The sequence below is a fragment of the Centropristis striata genome, chromosome 3 (assembly GCF_030273125.1).
Source record: "Centropristis striata isolate RG_2023a ecotype Rhode Island chromosome 3, C.striata_1.0, whole genome shotgun sequence".
Taxonomy (NCBI): domain Eukaryota; kingdom Metazoa; phylum Chordata; class Actinopteri; order Perciformes; family Serranidae; genus Centropristis; species Centropristis striata.
In genome coordinates this window covers 37,778,661-37,800,307 of record NC_081519.1, presented here as the reverse complement: position 1 = coordinate 37,800,307, position 21,647 = coordinate 37,778,661, and the positions used below count along the sequence as shown (strand labels likewise).

At 37.7% G+C, this 21,647-nt stretch overlaps 1 protein-coding gene across 1 annotated transcript in view; it reads right to left on the bottom strand.

Annotated features, from left to right (window-relative positions):
- Positions 1-1,520: 1,520 nt before the first annotated feature.
- The window catches only part of necab3 (N-terminal EF-hand calcium binding protein 3), a 45,233-nt gene continuing 25,106 nt past the window's right edge, over positions 1,521-21,647 (bottom strand). The window contains exons 7-13 of the mRNA XM_059330050.1: positions 18,978-19,099; positions 16,096-16,175; positions 12,843-12,896; positions 7,620-7,732; positions 7,075-7,152; positions 6,538-6,629; positions 1,521-2,534 (exon numbers count right to left, since the gene is read on the bottom strand). Coding sequence (XP_059186033.1) covers positions 2,506-2,534; positions 6,538-6,629; positions 7,075-7,152; positions 7,620-7,732; positions 12,843-12,896; positions 16,096-16,175; positions 18,978-19,099 — 568 coding nt within the window. The 3' untranslated portion in view covers positions 1,521-2,505. The remainder of the gene's footprint in view (positions 2,535-6,537; positions 6,630-7,074; positions 7,153-7,619; positions 7,733-12,842; positions 12,897-16,095; positions 16,176-18,977; positions 19,100-21,647) is intronic.

Sequence of the window (21,647 nt, the reverse complement as noted above, 5' to 3'; positions counted from 1 at the left end):
TTCTTAAGAGTATGGCTAATATTCTTGCTGCAATATGTGAGATATGACCAAGCTGACTATTTGTGTATGTTGTTTATTTTGTAACACTACTATAAAACTGTCACTTACAAGTGCATTGACATTGTGTTCAATTTGTGGATGAAAATTCAATAAACAAAGTTCCTAAAAAAAATAATTACTTCCGCACTTAACTAAGGAACAACCTCTTGGATTCACACAGAAGCTGAACACCTGTCTCTTGGGTCAAAGTTTAGGGTTTGTTTATTCCATCCACCACCCTTCCTGCCCGCTATGAACGGACTTTTGCGCTCTTTGTATTACATCTGTTACTCTAAGTGTGTCTGTGTCTCGTACACATGAAAGACTGTATATAAATAATGGACGTAGTCACCGTGATGTCACCCATTGGTTTGTAGACTGCCCACCTGAGGCAGCGTTACACTTGTTGCCATCTTGTTTTCGGAAATGTGGAGCAGACCATATTTGGATTGTGGAGGAGCGAGAGGGATCTGACGTCCCTGCACTACACGCCTCTCTACACCAGCAACCTGACTGAGCGAAGTCGCTGCTGATTCATGTTTACATTAACTGGAGCATTAACTGAGATGTTCATTTTGGCTAGCAAAAAACAAAAACTAAATGTACGTTACTTAAGAAAAATCAACAGCGACTCCTAGTAGTGTCGGTTAGTCCAACCAAATGCGGAACAAGAGCTTTTTAATGAACAAAAGGTTCAAATAAACTGTCATGAAGTGAAAATACAGTGTGAAAGGGTCAAAGTCAGGAGACCAAACTATTAAACGTCCTTTTTTTTTTTTACTTTGTTGACACGTTGCTGTGGATACGCATTGCTTTTCTTCTCTCCTGATGACTACTCGCCTTGTTAGTGATCTGTCAATCAAAGGTAGCCACGCCCCAAATCATACAATTCTTTATCTTTTCTTCTAAATAGGACCATTATTTACACTTTATACATCAAATTGTCTTGAAGACGATTTGTAACAAGCTATTGAGACCACAGTGTTGTCCTTAAAAAAATGATGAGGTAATAAGTCAAGTGTGAAGTTTTCTCATTTTGTATCGAAATGAATGGACCTAAATGCTTCTGCAACTGCTGTGAGCACCCCCTGCTGGAATTTTCTGAAAAATGCAGCTCAAGGCACTTACTTGTTTGCCTCACTGCTCAGACCTGGAGGTTGCCACTTGGTACACACTCTAAAGGGTGCCTTGTGCGTTGGTACCAGACGATGAGAGCTGTGACTAAGCATCGAGACCGCACCATTCATCCCTCCTTTTTATCCTCTTTAGATTGTTAGCTTGTTTGATGTCATTGTATTCCTTGGTGGCACACATTTTAATTAAGGCAGCTTTATTTTATCTGTAAGAGGGATTCTTGGAGAGGGAAACATTTAAGATTTGAATGAAAATTAATTAAAAGTTGCAAAGTGGATTATCAGTTAAAAAAACAGTTTATGGAAATAAAGTGCATCCTTCAGAACTGAAGACTGAGGCATTTACACTTGTCAAAACAATTAGTAGCTTTAATGATTTGATTAAAGTTGCTTCTTTGTTTGTTTACAATTGGTGATATACAATACAGAACCAAAGCACAACAGAAATATTCATATATCTGAGTTCCATATGTACAGATGGAATAAACTCTATATTTCCTCACAAAGTGTTACATCCCTTAGATACATACACTTTTAGAGATACTTTGACATTTGAGACAGAGAGTGTGTCTCAGAGGAGATGTAACTAATATAAATCACTACTAGGATATCTAGCAATAGATGTCAGAGCAGGGTTAGCTTTTTTTTCATAATAGCTTTGTTGGCATTTGGTGCACATGACAGATGAAAGAAAAAACAGTGCTACAGTATCATATAGCATATACAGCCAGGATTTAAAGGAACTATTACTGAAAGCTTTTGCCCACAGTCATTAGCATGCAGCAACCCTTCATCTCCTCATCCTCTCTGCCTTTTCTTCCTCTTTAATTGTATTCAACAGTAAACAACTCATCAAAAGCACAATAACAATACTGGCATGGTAATTTTTATTTAAATTGGATCTGCTCTAGTAGCCTATACTAGCGTCTTTTTGGTTGTTTTCCACTGGCTTAATATCAGAAAAAACACCATGAGAGAGAAAGAGGCCAAGTGGGAGCAGGGTTATGAGAAAAAAATGGCTTTTGCATTGCAGAGAATCAGTCACTTTCAAGTCAATAGATTGGCTATAGGGTGCAACTATCCCTTTTGATATAAGCGGCACAATAATGAGCAGTTGGAGACAGAGGAACATTAAAGATGCTGCTGGAGAATGCTGTATGACGCCATTGTCTCCATCTCCTGTTGCTTTCAAACACATGGATGCCTTTTGAATTCCCCTGCGTGTGTGCTTGTATGTGTGCATGTGTGTGTTTGTGTGGGTGGGTTGATGTGCCAGTGTGTCTTTGTCCGTGTGACAGTGTAGGCAGTAGATGTGACATTCTGGATTCGGCTGCTAGTTGTTAGTCATAATCCACCAGGAAGCTGAGGAAACACACGTACAGAAAGGGAGAGTTAGGTCACCAATAACTCAATTCATGATTCGTCAGGGCACATTTAAAAATCATTAATCTAATTGAGATTTTATTAGGCTCTATTTTTTCCAGTTAAGAAGATAATATTCCCATCAGCAGAATAACAATGTGTCATTTGGGGCCATTAAAATAATAAATTGCAGGAAAATCACAGCTTTATAGACAGAGGACATAAGGTCAGGAGGTTATGTGCACATTGTTATCCTGTTTTCCAACCGTCCACAGCTTTTTATATGATATGATACCAAACTGCAACAAACACAGAAAATACAAAGCTACATTTACAATATGATTAACCTTGTGTCAGTTAAAGAGCAGCACTCGGTTAAAGCCTTGAACTGATTCTTAGTGATAATCAGAGTTTGACGGCACAACCATGTACTTAAAACACCTGGCGACAGGTTCAAAGCTCCTGGGTAAAATAAGACGCTAGTGTTGAGGCGACTGTCACTGACACGGACCATAATTGCCTCTGGTAGGAGCAGCAGAATGTCGTGTTTTATTTATTTTTTTCTATTATTGATCCCTGACTCGACTCCTTCCTGCGCTTCTGACGTCCCCTTCACAAACCATCCTCCCTCTTTCTCCCAATCAGTGCATCGGGGCCTCATTTGATAGGAAGTAACCTACTAATGATGTCTCTCTTTGACAAGAACAGGCACTATTTCAATGCAAAAATATGCTTTTTAAAAAGAAGCAGTAGTTTTACTGAAAATGTTGCATACCATGCAAGCCAGAGTGCCAGAGTGCAATCTCCCCAGTTAGTTAGTCAATAACTTCATCAATCTTACAGTATATATAGCACCTATTTCTACTTATTAACTTTTCACAACATGGATTAATTAGACAAATTTTCAACTAGAACTAATACGGCCCTTTATTATTGGTGCTGCAACAAAACAATAGTGACTTTTTATACATAAAGTTTGAATGATGTTGTTTTCAGACACAATCCTCTGTTAATTGTGGTTTTATTTTCATTGGGATATGTTTGGAAGAGATTGATTAATAAAGTTTTGAGAAGAAATACACTTTATCTGTCAATAATAAATCACATTGTCAGTTATATTTTAGATTTAACACGCACACATAATATTTGTACCAATATTTCATCAATGTTAGTTATTTCAATCAATCAATGTTTACTGAGCGCTTAAAGAGCGACTTCTGAGTGGATATTTAGGTTGCTTTTTGTTCTGTTGTTTAACATCAGGTTCTTTTGTCTACACACGTTTGTAAATGTGACCTATATCTGATTCCTGTGTTTACACTACAACTGTTTAGTTTGTGTCTTAAATAGTCAGCATGCATACATGCGAGCCACAGATGTGGAAGTAACCACGTACAGTAACCTAGCAACCCTGCAGCCCACACTAAATCAAAGACAGGAACAATAATAATAATTAACCCTATTGCTTTCTTAAAAACCCATTTAGAGGCGTGCAACACATGAGTCAAATGTTAAGACGAGAGAGAAGAGTCGTGATTGTCGCCTGTGCTGGAGTGGCTGTGATTAGTGCTCTGCCATGTGTTGATCCTGCTGAGGAGCTGATGACGCGAAAATAAGAAGATATGTGCGTCACATAGAAGTCACCATGCCAAGGAGAAGGCTGCCTACTGCATACAAATTCCACATGCAAGTGCGTCCAAAAGAAGGCAAGAAAATATTTGATATTCTGTGTTTAAGCCGTGTTTACACCTTTAAAATACACTCTGAGCTACACACAGTAGAGCGGGCTCACTTTAAACAACATAGCCCAGAGTGTTTGTAGAGAATATCCCCAATTGGAAGTTAATTTATTTAGAAACATCCAATGTGTGTACAGTAAATGCATGATTTGAAAACATTTTCTACCTTCAGGCTCCATATCTAAATGCTCAAAGTGAGATATTGTCAGGGGGCCCAGAAATTCTGGACGCATCCCCAAATTTCCACAGATGGGTTAGTTTTAGTACATCTTAACATATCATAACACAGCCAAGCACAATGTGATTAACAGCTGAATGTGACACACAGAGCATAATGATCCACAGGTGTGTCCCTGCTCCATATGACTAAACAGTGTGTCCACACACTTGAATTTCAAGTGTTTACTGTTGATGTACACTATTGTCGCTATCTCGCTGCAAAACACTTTAACAAAGTGGTTCCAGAACCATTATGGCAATAGCAGCAGTATTAAATGTGCACAAATTGTGCCATTTTCTGTGAGTAAAAGCATGTTTAAGTACATTAATATTTTAAATTCAGCAGAAACAGATGGTTAAGTCCAATATTCAGCAAGGATTTCTTGACACAGTAAACCAGGCTACACTGGATGATTTGTTAGTGTTGTCTGGATGAGCAGACAAACATTTTTCAGCATGAATTAAGATGACCAAAGATAGGCTAAATAGAGCTGTTAGGCTATGCAGTGTGTAGAGAATATGAGCAGACCCCTGACATGGATACTTGTGACTGTCATTTTCAATTTCACTATCTAGCCATGATAGTTTTCTAAAGATATTCTTCAAAAGACTTGGAATTGCTGTTGACACAGGGGAGAAGCAAGGCTCTGTGTGAGTGACCTCGGCACAGTATGATCATAAATGGCTCTGTGACTGCAGAAGAAATGACACATCATGGAGGCAATGAGCAGCTGAGCAGAATTTCCAGCACCAAAAGAGTCTGGATCTAATGTGCCATCACTGTGCCAAAACTGGATGCTTGTCATATGAACACAAATAACCAAATCAAAATTGTCACGATGTGTGCCATCGTCATCATTTACAACCAGTGGTGTCGTGGAGGGTAATGGGGTATAAGCATCTCTATTTCTGGTTGTTCACAATATACCATCTCATCAGACAAAAAGCCATCGTAATATATATGTAGGAGAGTATACCAGCTTTTTCCTCTGTAACCTACCCAGCCATTCCCTTATCAGCTACCAATACAACACTGCTTCCAATGCACAACTCTCCTCTTCTTGGCACACAATTGCACATGTAAGTTCGATACATACGGTAAAGGAAATTGTACAAAACAAAACAGGCAAAAAAGTTAATACTACATCTACTGTTTACAGCTATCCATCCATTATCCATTATCCATTAACCGAGACAGATGATCATTCACGCTCTCATACACTTAGGCAATTTAGAGTCCCCAATTAAACCTAAGTGCATGTTTTTGGACTGTGGGAGGAAGCCACAGGGAGAACATGCAAACTCCAGAAAAGCCACATGCTGGATTCAGACCTATGACCCTCTTGCTGTGAGCCAGGTGCTTGTATACAATAGCAAAATGTTAATTAATTGCATCGTTTAGGAGGTTAGGCTTTATATTAGATGTGCTGATCTCACACTAAGTAAGGTTTTTAGCAATCATTTTCTAGCATATTGTAATTGATGGCATTTAATGTTTATTAATCATCTGAACCCCAAGCCGTTTAAAGGCGTTTGTTTGCCCTTTTTTAGTCTTGTATTTCATATATTAGTAATATAATAGTCCTGGACCTCTATGGAATCAGCATAATCATGGCAAGAAGTCTGAAAAGTCTGAGCATACATCATAAAAGAGAAAAAATGCAAATTGAATTTATCTGATAAATTGTTTGAAAAAATTGAATTTAGTGCCCACAAGTGTCACAAATGTTGGAAAAAATAAGCGTAAATTGTGCCTCCACATGCTCTACGTAAAACCTCTCCTGTTTTTTCCTGTCTGCTCTGTGAAAACTGCCTTCAATCCCAGACGCACTTTAAAAAATATATAATCTAATCTGAATATACAAAGCCAAATCTGAATAGCTTGTTGAGTATCATGTTTTCTGATCCAGACAGCCTACAGAAATCTGACTGGGTTGTCTTATTTCACAGTTTGTGGATTGGTGGGAGCTCCAGATGTTTCTCATTGTACAGTATGTCCCCTCTAATATACACACATGATTGCACCCACAGACACACATACAGACCTGGGATCAACATGGTGGAAACTACTTCAGCATCCTCCAACATGTCAATGGTGCAGCGCTGGAAATCTTTACTGCTGTTGGACTGCAGGTAGCTATAATGACAGACAATGAAGGAGCAAATAAAAGTACAAGGAGACAGTTTAGAGCAAATCACCTGTAGCAAAATCAGAGTTTATCATTGGAATGCTATTTTATTGTATGCAGACATTGGAGGCTGTCACTTGTTGTTCTAAATCTTTTTTCTATGTTTATATATCACATTTTTTTAATCAAACACAACAGGTCTGTGTAGATTATTATTCAGTGGTATGCGTCAATATAAGCTGCATTCTTGAGTGTGTGTTTAAGTGTGTGTATGTGTGTGCGGACTGAGAGATGGGCCATCTGTTCATCTTCACTGGTGGGGCACATTTCCATCAAAAAGTTAAGAGTGCCAAACAGTCTGCCAATATCTGACAAGACACACACACACGCGCACACACACACACACACACACACACACACACACACACACACACACACAGACTCCGTACTGACCTCATCCAGGAGATGCGGTCTTGCCAGAACTCATACATTATGTAACACAACTTTCCCGGGAGCTTCTGAACGGACACACTGACAGCAGGGTGGAGAAGAAAAGTAGACAAGAGGATACAAAGTGAAAGATAGTTTGCACTCAGCATGGATAAATGACATGAAACACTTTCAATCTTTTCAGATATGTCAGGTAGAAGCAGGCAAAGCGAGAAAGCAGACATCATTAAAAGAAAATTAGCCCTAATTTCCTTGCAATAAATTAGTGGCTGTAACTTTGTGAGCATATTAAACTGTTATTAAAACAATTCAATTAAATTTCAATCAAGCCGCTCGCTGCTTGGGGTCTGATAATGATAACGTCTGTTATGATATTCAAGGATGTTAGATGACTCAATGCTAATTGCCATCAACTGTAGTTTTGCATGAACATCAGTTCTGGCACAGCTGACAACTAAACCCCCTCGTTCAAAATTGTTTCAAGATTAATAGCAGACCTGACGCGATGTGAAAAAGATACATGTCAAGAAGAAGAAGAAGACACTCACTGCATGTTGTCAGAGTGGGCCGCGGTGGCATCGATGTAGCTCTTCAGAACTTTCCGGAAGTTGTCCAGATCGTCATCGGTCACCGTCATCTGCCTCTGAACCAGCAGGATGTTCTGTTGGCAGCGAGACAACAGACAGAGAGGAGAATGATGTGATGACACATTGGCTGCCAAGGAAGAATAGGCTACTGTGTGTGTGTGTGAGGCAGCCTCTGAGGCGTGTGTGTTGACGTCGTCAGTGGATACCTTTCTTCTTTCTTAAGGGTTTACATTTCACTATAACTAATAACAGATGAGATATAAATAAACAAATGTTACATTATTTAGTGCTGCACTCACTTGAAGCACTTAAGGCCTGAGACTTTGGCCTGAGTGGAAACAGCTGCACAATGTAAGACGGAGGCACTAATTGCAAAGTATTCAAAGTGAAATTCAAGGACTTTTAGTCATTTCTAAGCTATGAAAAAAAGGCAAAAGTGAGAGCAGAATGCTGACTCTATACCTGCATTATAATAACTGTGTTGCCATGACACCTCATCAGTATCATCAGAACAGTTTGTCAGTTTTTCTTCTTTAATACTGACGACAGCAGCTGGTAGGCTTTTCCCTCTTAATTAAATGTGAGCTTACAGAAAGTCTGCTTTGCTTTGGGATTTATACACTTTGTTCCTTGAAGTTTGCTGGTAAAGTAGTGACAGCACACTAATCATCTAAATGTGCAGCGAAAATGTTTCATAAAACATCTCCTTTCCATATCAAGCCCTGGACCTCCTGACGGAGGAAAACAAAAGACACTTTGAAATATTATCTATTTTTTTCCTTTTCTTTTGCCCATTGATGTGCCCAGATAACGAGCAACATCCCCGCAGCTAGCAGGGTTTCAGCGTCGTCCTCGGGGAAAGTGGGTTTGAACTAAGGTCCTCTGTCTGGTCTCTTGATGCAACACGTCTAACTGACAATTGACAGTTGAATGCAAGAGTGAGTCACCACTGCCACCAGAAAAAATCTAAAGTTGTGTTATCGTGAATCTATAAGCTGTTTCCATGGACTTGAAACTGCCTTTAAAGGTCAATTTAATTTACTTTATTACAAAATTTCACATAATTTTGGTTGTGTGTGCCATGTAGGTTTAATTTTAAGACATAATAATCTTAAATACAATATAAAATACAATGGGGTGATTAGATTTAATTTATGATGCATTCAAAAATGATATTTAAAGAGTGAAAAACTCAGAGATTTAGCTGTGACAGGTTGTTGTTGAACTTATTTCTACTAAACAAATTGTGTTGTATATCATTTCATTGTTATGCCGATGACACACGGTAAAACGGTTGTTTTCTGTTGGATGGTCCATAATTTCCTTCAACTGACCTCTGACAAAACTAAGCTAATCATCACAATCTCATCCTGTTTCTTTCAATGAAGAACAATTCCTGTCCTGTTTACCTTTGTCATATTGTTTGTGGGTGTTTTATACGTTCTGGACGGGTTGATGGCTCAATTTCGTTGTACTTGTACTTGTTACTCTGTGCAATGACAATAAAGGGTTCATTCATTCATTCATTCATTCATTCAATTCAAAGAATCAGACCCCTACTCTCCATCTCAGACTTCCAACGTAGCAGACTGGTCTTCCCTCAAAAACAACACTATAGGGCATCTGTACAGGCAGCAAAATACAAAAACGCATATTTACGCTTTATACTGTCCTCTGTCGCCATCTTGCTGATGTAGTAGTAATGTCTGACAGAGTTTAAACAGCAGGAGGCGGGGTGGTCGAACAGACGGCAGACTTTCACCAAGGAGAATGGGATTAGTGTCCCGTGTAAAAAAAAAAGAAAGTAAAAGACTTTTTACGTAACTTCAATGGCTCAGATCACCCTCGTAACTACTTCACTTCCGGCATATACATATATTTATTTACTGCTTAAACTGTCATTTATAACCCCTTACCAGGACATTTTTTGCCCTAAACCTAGGTCAGTGGTTTTGTAGCTTAAATTCACAGAAACTGCAGCCTTATTTACAACCACTAGCCGTATGTATAATGAGGTGTGCGCTATTTTAAGAACGCTCTGCTGTACTGTGGGCCGTGAAACGCTCATATGGGTCGTTAAGTTGGAGATCTTGTTTAAGTGTATACTTCACTTAATTCTCTTAATTAAGCAGCAGCAATAGCTCGCTGAACCTCCTGGTAATTCCACTTGCTAACCGCAAAACCGAAGGTGACTGCTCTTTTGCTGTCATGGCAACCTGCCTCTGGAAGAGTCTGCCCTCTCCCATCAGATCAATGGTTTCTGTAGACAGAATTAATAGGCTGGCCTTCCCATGAGCGTCAGGTTTCATCTGTGTGAGTGTGGATCTGGATTTGTGTTGTCTTTATATGTTTGCTGTTTTATTGTTTTTTTTGCACTCAAAAATGTTTTGCATTGCATGACTGTGTTAACTTCCTTTGTATGTAAAGTACTTGTGTAACTTTTGTTTCGAAAAGTTCTATATAAATAAAGTTTTACTTTACAAGTCATAGTAATAGTATAATAGAGGGGTAAAGTATGTGCAGGAGAAGAGGCCATGGTGGATAAAATGCTCAGACTTTCACTCTATTATTTTCCCTTTTTTCAGTTTTCTGTCACAGCTTTGTCATGCTTGGGCAACAAAACTATGTGAGTTTAGAAAAAGATAACAGTTTGGGTTAAAATAGCCCTTTTGACAAGGTTAACCAAGTCTTCAAAAGGCTTTCTAGCTGAATGATTTCTACCACTTAAGCTTCTTCTGTGTGCAAAATAGCACTTATAAAAAATAAAATAAAAATTCTGAAGAGCAAACAAAATGACATTCAGCTCGACTGTATTGCAGCATCTGACACTACACAGGTGGATACTTAAAAACCTCAGCACATAAAATCATAAACAAGTTGCAGGACCAGAGAGTGAGAACATTATGCTCTTGTAATACAGTTCTTAATCTTGTGGTTTATGTTGTGCATGGAAATACAAAAAGAGAGAGACGGGAGTTTATGTACTGAAGCTGCTTGTATCTTTGTACTTGGGCACTCAGCTTTTACATAGAGAGACAAAGAAACAGCATTTTTTTCTACCATCCTTTTTGCAGAATGGAAATATTTGAAAAACAGACACTTACTTTACTAAATGGCGTTATAAATACTTTGATAAAACTGTCACCATAGTTACCCCTAACAATAGGTTAGTGGCACTCTCACCTGTCTGTGGGTGTTTTCACACCATTTCTACCTCTCAAGTGCATCTGAGTCAGTAACTTATTTTGTCTATGTGTGAACACGTCTCTGTCACACACACACACACACACACTCACTGGGACCCGACTCTGCTCCGTTTTGTGTCAAGGTGAGCCTTTGGAACAAAAACTGGTTTTCTGCTGAACAAACCTTTCACCTTGTAGCTTGTCATGTATTGATTTTGATAGCTGGGATGAGCTAGAATATAAACAGATTTTTAAAAAGGCTACAAGAGATTAAGGTATCACTTGGAAACAGATGTGCTGCTGACATTTAGAAAGGGGACAGCGAACAAACTGAAGCAGTAAAATGCATTTTTTTTCAAACAGTAATCACTGAGTGCAGCTGAAAATGATATCTTATTAAGTTTTTGGAACAAACTGTAACTACTGATGGTGTGCACAATCAAAAAGAGTAAAAAGAGCAGTAAGTGAAGGTGCAGAATTTAAAGTAGAATCCCAATTTCAATGTGTAGTGAGAAGCGAATTATGTTAGAAATGGTGAAATGTTTTGAATAAAGTCTTGTTAAGAACCTATCAGAGTGACCTTGACTCTTCTTTGTTTGTCCATGCCTTTTATTTTATGTAAAGATATGCATAAAAAAATAAAGCAAAGTCATGTTCCTTTTGAAAGAACAAAATATGAAATGTGGTCTTAATCAGCAATGAACCACTAAAGTGAGTCCTTTCTTAGTTTATAGACGACTCTGCAGTGATTGCGCCTCTCTGTGCAAATCAAGTAATCAGCCACTGTGTAGTCTGACAAAGAGAGACTTGTTCTGTATTATAACTGCTGCACAGTAGCCTCCAGCAGTTAAGAGTCACATTTCAACATAATAATGAAAAGGTTTCGTAGTTCAACCTTCGAGTGTTTGATTGCTTTGAAATGCTATCTGTAATTGTAAGTTTGGTTTATATGGACAAAATATGTTATAGAATCTAAAATGTCAAACATTTAGTGATGTATTAACAAAGCTTTTAAAATATATTTTTGACTAAAACATGAAAACCTTTTGTGTGGCTGTCTTTGATTACTGAATGGCTATACAGTGTTTAACAAATATATTAGACTGTCATAAAAACGAGAAAACATGAATATTTTCAAAAGCTTATTTAAAACTAACAACTATTATTGTTAATTTTTTTTTTTTTTTTTTTTTTTGGGCCAACTCACTGGACTTCAGTCAAAAATTAACATTCAACCACTAAAACACTAAATCTCAATCAAGAAAAAATAATGTGCTTTACAATTTTTTTTTACAGAACAACATTTGAAAAGACATGGATAACAATAATAATTATATTTTTGCATTAAAAGAAATATAATTTCGGTTAAAGAGCTTCCACATACTAGTGTAAAACCATTACAGAAATATAAAAATTATTTGGGGAATTACTTATGCTGTTAATTTAGGAGAGCTATGGCACAAACTGGTGGTCTAAAAAAATTGTTAGTCACTGTAGTGCATTTTTTCTGCAATCTTTGGCATTTGAATGCACTTAAATTGCCACAAGTAACAGGTCTTTTATAGTGTTCACTCAGCATTCTTATCTTGATCACTGTTATATTCATGGTTTTTTGTTGTCTGCACTTTGTCAAATCAAGTCAAATTTATTTCTAGAGCACAACATGAGCCAACCACTTCTGCACAAAACGATGCAGTAAAATAAAGATATATTGTACATATTTCTTAATAAAATTTGTTATTGTCTTTTTTTGTAGTACTTGCTTTAATCTTTTATTTTCTCTGATGGTGTCTATTGCAGTAAACACCAAGACAAATTTGTTGCATATGAAAACCTTTTTAGCTATAAACTTGTTTCTAATTTCTAATTTTCTGATTGTCAACTCAATAAATTATACTGCTTTAATTATGAAAATGGCTCCATTAAAATTTACTGCCACAAAACAAAATTGTTTAGTCACTGCTTCTTTACTCAGGTGAATATTTCAGTGCTGACTTACAGACTTGTACGTGCTGGCCAGTGTGTCCTCTTTCAGTGGCTCCAATTTAGGACTCTGAAACAACAAGATGTTAAAAAAAAAAGAACTTCTTAAACGTCTGGGTAAGAAAGGTCAGTGATATATAAAAATAAATCCACATTGTGCATGCTAAAACATCAGCTGCTTTTAATATAGCCAACATTATCTCATCATACCAACACAGAGGACAAAAAGAAGAATAAAAGATGGTTTGGGCATATTTGCACACAGGCATTTGCACCTGTGGGTAAATTACATCTGTTTTTAGGCTGCAGGCACAAATGGGGTGCAAAGTAAATGGATTTTAAAGTATGGGGATCACAGCTGTTGCTTCTGTTGTATGATATGTGATGGGTTTTTGTGTGTCATTTGACATTTTTCTAAGGCTGTTGTGCAAGACAAACTCCCTACAGGGTTATAAAGATTATATCCATTCCTTCAATAATGCCATTTTGTTTCCTATAGCTAAAAATATGATAAGAAAGTAACAGAACGATGACGTTAAGTCAAACATACTGTCGCAACGCTACTGAGAGTAGATTAAAATTGTTATTTTAAATAAAAACGAGCAGGAAGCATGTTACTCCTCCCACACATTATTTCTTTCTTTCAACCGCATCCATAGGCTATTTGCAGCATGTAGTCTATACATTTCTGATGTTATGAATAATAAAATACAGTAAATGTAATGAAACTAAATGTGCTTTCCGTCTTAAAGGTTACGATTCTTGTCTGTGTGTGTACACAGGGAACATAACCTTTGAGGTAGAAAACTCATTCTGTTGCATTTGAGAGAGCAGAGAAAGGCAGCGAGATGGACAGACGGTGTGTGTGACGGAGGTGGCGTTGAAGAGTGGGGATGGATATTGCGCTCAGAACATCCTGCAGGTTATGAATAGCTTTGATATTGCACTCTGAGTCCCTCTGGGTTGGAAAAAACCGAGGGCTAGAGAGAGAAAAATGCTTTGAGAGCGACTGAAAGGAGAGGAAGAATGAACATCAAAAGATTGGGAATAACAGGAGTTAATAAAGAAAAGAACGGGCGGAGAGAGAATGAGATGGAGCAGAAGATGTGGCAGGAGAGTGTGAAAGAGGATCTGAGACGTAGTAGCAAGGATGGGTCACAGGATCCAGAATGAGAAATGAGAGGTGACTGTTTGTGCAGAACTCCCCTCATAAAAGCATCATTTTAACATGCCGTCAGTGCACCCTTTGCTCTTTTTTATCATCAAAATGCACAAAAACATGCTCTGAATTATTCTCTACATGCATACGTTGAATAGAAATGACATAATAGGCAGTTTATAAGACATAAATATCTGAAAGCACACGATAAGTCTGTTTGAGCTGGCTGTCGTTTTTCACATCACGACTGGAACCATTCAAGCACTAAGCTGATGCCTTGTCCCAGACATAATGAAGAAAACAGAACATTGAACCATTCAGGTGAAACCCAAGTAATCTTGCAATTGTATAAAAGTAGCTGCACACGCAGGTTTGCAGGTATAGAGATGTGCACAACCTGCAGTGCTTTGTGTGTGTCGCCTGGCTGTGTACTTCTCATTATTCTTAACACATTAATAATTCGGTGCCCCAAAATGTTTTAAAAGCTAATGCATTAGGCGTTACTATTTTGCATATTCTCTGCATAATTTGTCACAGGTAATTTAATAATGGAAGTGTTTTTAAAAAATGGGGTGGCAGGCCTGAGACAGCACAGCACATAGCCCACACACAGCCTTTGACATTTCCTAATAAATTGATTCCATTAGACTACCTGTTCAACAAAGTAAATACATTTAAAAGGAAACTACAGTAATTTTCAATATTTATACATGTTGTTCCTATGGTCCAATATTAACAAAAGTGAACTCTCTCTCTCACCATATGACCACATCACATTGTTGACACCTGACCACCGCTGTTATCATATGTTAAAATCAGTTGTGTAAAGTAACTAAGTACATTTACTCAAGTACCGTACTTAAGTAAAATTTTGAGGTACTTGTACTTTACTTGAGTATTTCCTTTTTATGTTACGTTATACTTCTACTTCACTATATTTTAAGGTAAATATTGTACTTTTTACTGCACTACATTTAGCTGACAGCTCTAGTTTCTTTTGACGTAAAAATCATAATAAATTATAGTGATACGATGTTTTTTTATTAAACCTCATAACAGTATATTAAGTAGTTAAAATAAGCCCTATCTTTACAAAATTAAAATGCTGCTTACATAAATTCATCACAACAAATAATCGAATAATATATTTAGACTATGTATCTGAGTGGGTCCATTCTGCATGACAAGTACTTTTACTTTTAATACTTTAAGTACATTTTGATGCTGATACTTCTGTACTTTTACTTAAGTAAGTTTTTGAGCGCTGGGGTTTTTCTTGTCGTGGAGTAATTCTGCAGTGCGGCATTAGTACTTTTACTTAAGTAAGGGATCTGAATACTTTTTCCACCACTGGTTATAATGCTGTTTTAAAAATAGGAAACCACTTCCTTAAGGTTAGGGAACAAAACTACCCTCCTAAGGTTAGGATAAATAAACAGGGTTGAAACAGCGAATAAAATATATGAAATGACATTTTATTTCTTTGCATTTTAATTTTCATTTATCATTGGTGTAGGGCCACTTGTATTCTTCAATTGTAAAATGTGTAGCTTATATATGGCATTAAAAAAAGTTTAAGCATATTAGTCAACTAAAATCTGCATCATAGTGTACAAAAGTCTATGGCCCGGTGCTTTTGAGTGTCCAGCCTCTAATTTGCACCTGGGTCCTAACTGCATTCTGACAAAATCATATTAATAAATGTTCGTTATTGGCCTATTGGTAATGTTGGTAGGCTAATTTAGACTCTGTGAGCTGACTTATATTTATTGTCAGGCTCAAAACAAAGTTTGTGGCTCCATTTCAAATTTTTTTATTGCAAACAATGACTCTTTTGTTAGCAAAGGCTGCTGACCCCTGGTCTAGGTTACTGTTTTTTAGTTAACCTGTTTTTAAAAACCTGTAAAATTGTTTCCTAACCTTAACCAAGTAGTTTTGTTGCCTAAACATTAAATAAAACAGTCATATTTTGTTTGTGTCATACAAACCCAGTCATGAGGACACGTTGAAATCTTAAACGTATGTTCCCATACTTGCTTATTAACCTTTCAGATTCAATTCGTATCCCACTTCCATCTATCCAAAATATACAGAAGGGACAGTTTCATACCTGACAATCCAGTTTATCCAGCAGGAGCTGCAGCCTGTTAATTTGAGAGCACCAGTTCTCTTCATCTTCCACACACACACCTGGAAACAACACAATAATAAATCACCAGAATGACCACCAACAGTGTAAATATGTGTCCCTGTTACATTGTGCATGGTCCTTCCAAGTTAATTTGAGGAAATGCAGCAGCAGAACTACTTGCAGCAGTCTTATAGTACTGATTTATGCTTTGGAGATGGAAGACTGCTGAAAGTTTACTTTGTTTGAAGCATTTAGGAGATAACATCATTGAAAAAAGAAAAAAGAAATCACTTTTATGACATTTACTCTATAATAAAATCAACAACATCCAGATCCTGATACAGTGGGATGACAATTCTTTTAAAGTTTTTGACAGGCTGGGTTCAAGTCCCCTCCTGGCGGGATACTACATCTGATGTTCAGTCTATCAATACCAGCGAAGAAGAAAGTAAATGAGGCTCAACATAAAATAATTGTCTCTAGAAAATGTCAATATGATCTTTGTAGGTGAAAAAGCCCTCAGAGAGAGTTTACAGCTGGCTCTAATTATGCACAATACTTGTAATGAGAGAGGTGGGAATAATCCATGTGTACACCCTTGAACACGAGTCGCCCAAAGGATGACAATAACAAGTGCATTTCATTATTGATATGCTTTGGTAGGAATGTAAAACTAATTATCATAATGTTTGAAATGTTGCTTTATAGTGGGTAGAATTCCATCTGTTCTAGTCAAAATAATGCCAATGCATTTTCAAATGAATTGTTAACATTTTTTATTATTAAAAATAATTTATAAGGTGTTTGTTTTCTGCATCTGATCCAAACTCACCCTATCCCCCAATGTATACGCACAAAACCATGCATATGTCTTTTCCACACACATAAACTGGTATTTATGGGAGAACAATGTGCAATGAAAATATGCATACTTCAGAGCGGTGTATGCACAACTTCACTGAATAATGCGTCATGTTAAATATAAAATTTAAATATATTGCATTATTATTTTATTTCATTATTATTTTTATCTACATTTGAGCAAACAACTCCCTGTTAATAATGATTTAAGTTTATTCTTAATTGTCAGTTTGAACATGAGCACTATGAGAAATCATTGATCATCCTGTGATTATTTAATAATAACAATGATCAGGACTTTTTTTGCTAACCAGCCACTGTGGCTGGTGGTTTTCTCAAAGTTACTCACACATTGTCACAAGCCACAGTTTTGTTGTTGGGGAAATTATGTTTTATTTGATTAAAGTTGGTGTGCTACAATTCACTAAATAACTACATTTACAACCCCTTTGAATGTAAATGGCCTCTGTAAACACCAAAATGCTACAGATATCAAAAATTCCACTCCAATAAAGTTGTTTAAAGCTTATTTTGTATGCAAATATGAAAGATGCTCCTTTTTTTATTGACTTTGTATTCATCCGTTGCATAAGTGGTTCAAGCATGTAAAGATTAATTGAAAAGATAAAAGCTTAACAGAAAATTGCAAGACAGAAACTTTGTATTACTTACTGCATTTCTTAATAAATGTTCAAACAAAGTTGGATAAATCTATGCAGAGGGGAACAAGTTACTTTTGTGTCATGAAGTTCTTAAACACTTGGACACTGGACAATTTTACTTTATTGGAAAAAAAGAAAATGTGTTTTAAGGACTTGTCTTTTAAAGCCACTGGAGGACAGACACTTTTCTATAATCTGGCTTTTATCCAAAGGCTGTCGGGAAAGCAGAAGGCTGTTATCTCGGGGCTGTGTTTGATGTCAATCAAACTGTGCGCACACATGGGTCGAGTGCCGGCTAACCTGTCACCATCTTTGATACACTATGCACAACGGGGAAGTCTGCAAGTCAATGCAAAGTCACAAGCTATGCAGATTTAGGCAGAACTTGATGGAAACTACCCCAAAAAAGGAAATTAAGTTACAGACTGGGAAACAACTAAGGTATAACTGGATGAACAGAGTAAAGCGTTGATGCTCAGAGAGCTTAACTACATGTCATTGGCAGACAATTAATTTTCTTCTTAGTGGTATTGCAGAATAAGAACTACGCCAGCATCTCAGGTATGTTTACATGCTGTTAAATGTGCTGCAGCTAGTTGGCCTGCACACAAACATCAGCAGTGCACGTCTCCCTGGTGAATGTGTGGTTGGAGGCTTGGCCAACGAGCTGTTGTGGGTTCCTGTTTGTAAGTTAGATAAGGAGTAGACTTTAGCAGGAAAACTGTGTGTATTTAAAGTCTGTGGCTTCTCTGTGTAGCTGCTTCTGGTTCAGTGTGACTGCCTGCTCTGCCCATAATAGAATGCAGACGTCACTCCTCTGTGCAAGATTTGATTGGCAGTATCATAATGGGAAAGGTCCGGCCAAATTAATGCAATTTTGATTATAGATTTAGGACAAGTGATTTACAGACCAGGGAGCAGGTATTTACTTCTGTAGCAGCCACAAATATGCTATTTAATTTCAGTATAAATGACACACAGCTGCACTGGGTGCCATGTTTCTGCATCATAATGGAAATGTTCCCTGTGGTTTATTTTTATTCAATCCCACATAAACCGTCCTGCTGCTATAAATTCTCACCAGAAAATAGACAGCAGCACAAGCTCTACTGTTGGTGGAAAATTAGCTAAAAACTACAATTCCGAGTAAATTATTTAGCCTTTTTTTTTTTTAAATGTAAGACATCTTCAGTAGGAACCAATAGGCTTAGGCTCGGTGTTGAGAGACATATACTGGAATGGGAATGAGAGACTTTTAATTATATCTCATGTCATACGTTGGCTTTTGGTTTAATGGGATTTGTTGCGACTAATAATAATTAAATAATATTCCCATACCTGTGGTCAGGATTCCAGAGCAGGGATCTGATGGGGACATGCACAGGTTATTATGGATCCTGCGACCACACCGCCTGCCATTTCTCTGTACTGCTGTCAGCTCCGGTGCCTTTACCTCTCTCCTGCCATGACAGCGTTGGAGACCAAGGGAGACAAACATCAGAGAGAAAGACAGCAACTGTCAGAGGGGTGTTGGGAAAAAATTAAATAAAACAGAAACTGAAGATATGGCAGACAGGGGTAGCCACACGGGGGAACGAAGAAGAGGAAATGGAATTAAACCTGGGAGAAAGGAGAGAAGATAAGGAGAGAGGGTGCAGGAGTAAAGCAGAGTGATGCAAATATAGAGGTAAGGAAGGATGTATTAATAATTAATATGGATCAGAAACTGAGATAGGTTAATGTCTGGAAGAGAGAGAGAGCGAGAGAGAGAGAGAGAGAGAGAGAGAGAGAGAGAAAGAGAGAGAAAGAGAAAGAGAGAGAGAGAGAGAGAGAGAGAATATCGTTATATTATATACAATATTATATTGTAAATATTGCTTTCTTTTATTGTTATTAGTTTTTCTTTTCTTTTAAAATGAATAACAGAATTATAATAATTCATTGTAAATATTGCTTTCCTTATCTTTTTTTCTGATGCTTGCTTTGGCAATATATACATTGTTACGTCATGCCAATAAAGCCAATTGAATTGAATTTAATTAAATTGAGAGAGAGAGAGAGAGAGAGAGAGAGAGAGAGGTGCAGAGACACAAACAGCAAGAGTCCAAAATAGAGGTTAAAACATTTAGAGGAAGGCCGGGTGCACACCAGTGATTATTAACCCACAGGCTGGGAGTTAAGGAGGATGAGCACATGCACTGACACATTCAAATATTCACACACACGTCTCACTCTTATAACCCCACAGAGTGCATGACGTCCTGCCCTTGACACTATCCACTTGCAGACCGCAAACACTTTCCATCTTGGACAGAGTGTGTGTGTCTGTCTCCTTGTCTCACATTTGTTTGTTCTTGTTAGTGTGTACCTCTCTCTCCCTCCTTTTGTTGTGTCTTTGTGTGTGTGCGAGTGTGTGTGTGTGTGTGCAGCGTCACGCTGACAGCGCAGAGGGAGCGCATTGCTAGGAGGTTCTCATGCTGAGAACAGCCTGGAGCCCAAAGGCCACTGCAACAGCCATAAATCCACTGCAGGGAAGCAGAGCAGAGAGAAATAAGCTGTTTGTTGCCAACTCAATATGTCTCTAATTCAGCACACACACACACTTGCTCATTCTATTTCCAAATGCTATACCTGTTTACACAATCTTAAAAGAATTATTTATGGGCAAAAAAACTCTTCATGTCCTTTCATACGCCCCCTTTCGCCTTTTTTCCATTCATCACAGATATTCGTTTATTTAATTCTTATATTCATCTTTCTTTGCTATCTCCTCCTCCATGACTCACTTGTTCTGTATTTCAATGCCACCAATATCATCCTTTCTCCTCCTCTCAATAACTCACCTTGGCTATAATCACTCCATTATTTCCAATAATACCAGTGAGGCACCCAGAGGGGAACGAGGAGAGCTCTGCTGAGCCCTGAAACACGCAGTGGAACAGGAAAACCTACCAAATTGGGTAGCCACAGGAAGCATCCTTGTTTATTAAAATGGACAACACAGTCAGTTGAAAGAGTTTGAAAGTCATGCGACCCAATATTGAACTGTGGTGAAAAAGATTTCTGCTCATTAAACGTCCTTGATGGATTGTTTCTCTGAGCATCTCCTGCATGGAATTACTTTAATAGGTGCTGCATCAAAGGAGCCTATGTCTTTGATGAACTGATGTATAGAGAAGTATAGGTTTCATTACAGTAATTAGCAATCATTTGACTATTTTGCACAGCGTCACATTGTGATTTACCAAATCCCAAACTGGTGACAGCAATTAAGATCTGTTTTTATTCAAAGAGATTCATTTACATTTAATGAAAGCTTTAGGATCTCTGACAGAAATATTGAATTTCAAGCAGTCTGCCTATTAGTGAGGCAACTGTTTGAATTACAGTGAGAATGTTGCACATTCAAAGCTTTGTGCTGAAAGATGTACCTTGAAAGAAAGACCTCTGAGGTAGCACTGATTAGTTGAATTCCTCACTGCTTAGACCAATGCTAACTTCACTGCCAGCGTTCTCATTTTTAATAGCACAGGGGTCATGCTGCAATGCATTATGGGACTGCTATCCTGCAGAATTTGCAATAATAGGGTGTGAAAGAACAAAGTACAGCACACTTAGGATATGATTTTGCTTTGCTGATTGTGCTCTGGCAAAGCTGTATTTGCTTTAGTAAGTGCTTCAAACTAATTAACACTTCCCTCCATCAGTAATCAAATATCTGCATGAATTCTTCCAAAACCTGATTAACAAGACACCACTCGCTGGGGTTCGTTGGTCTTTGCCTTCGGGATTTCAGCCTGCAGGCTGGTGTGCTAAAGAATATTATAATATACTGCAGCATAGTACAACATAGTGCTGACAGAGGAAATGCCACTCCAGATTGTGTGGTATCATTTTTCACCTTCACTGTTTGTGTATCTGGACACTGTGTTGTGTCAAACTGCTTACAGTGTTACATGCCGTTTGTTGAGTGGCATTTCCACAACCAAGTCCATTGTTTTCATACTG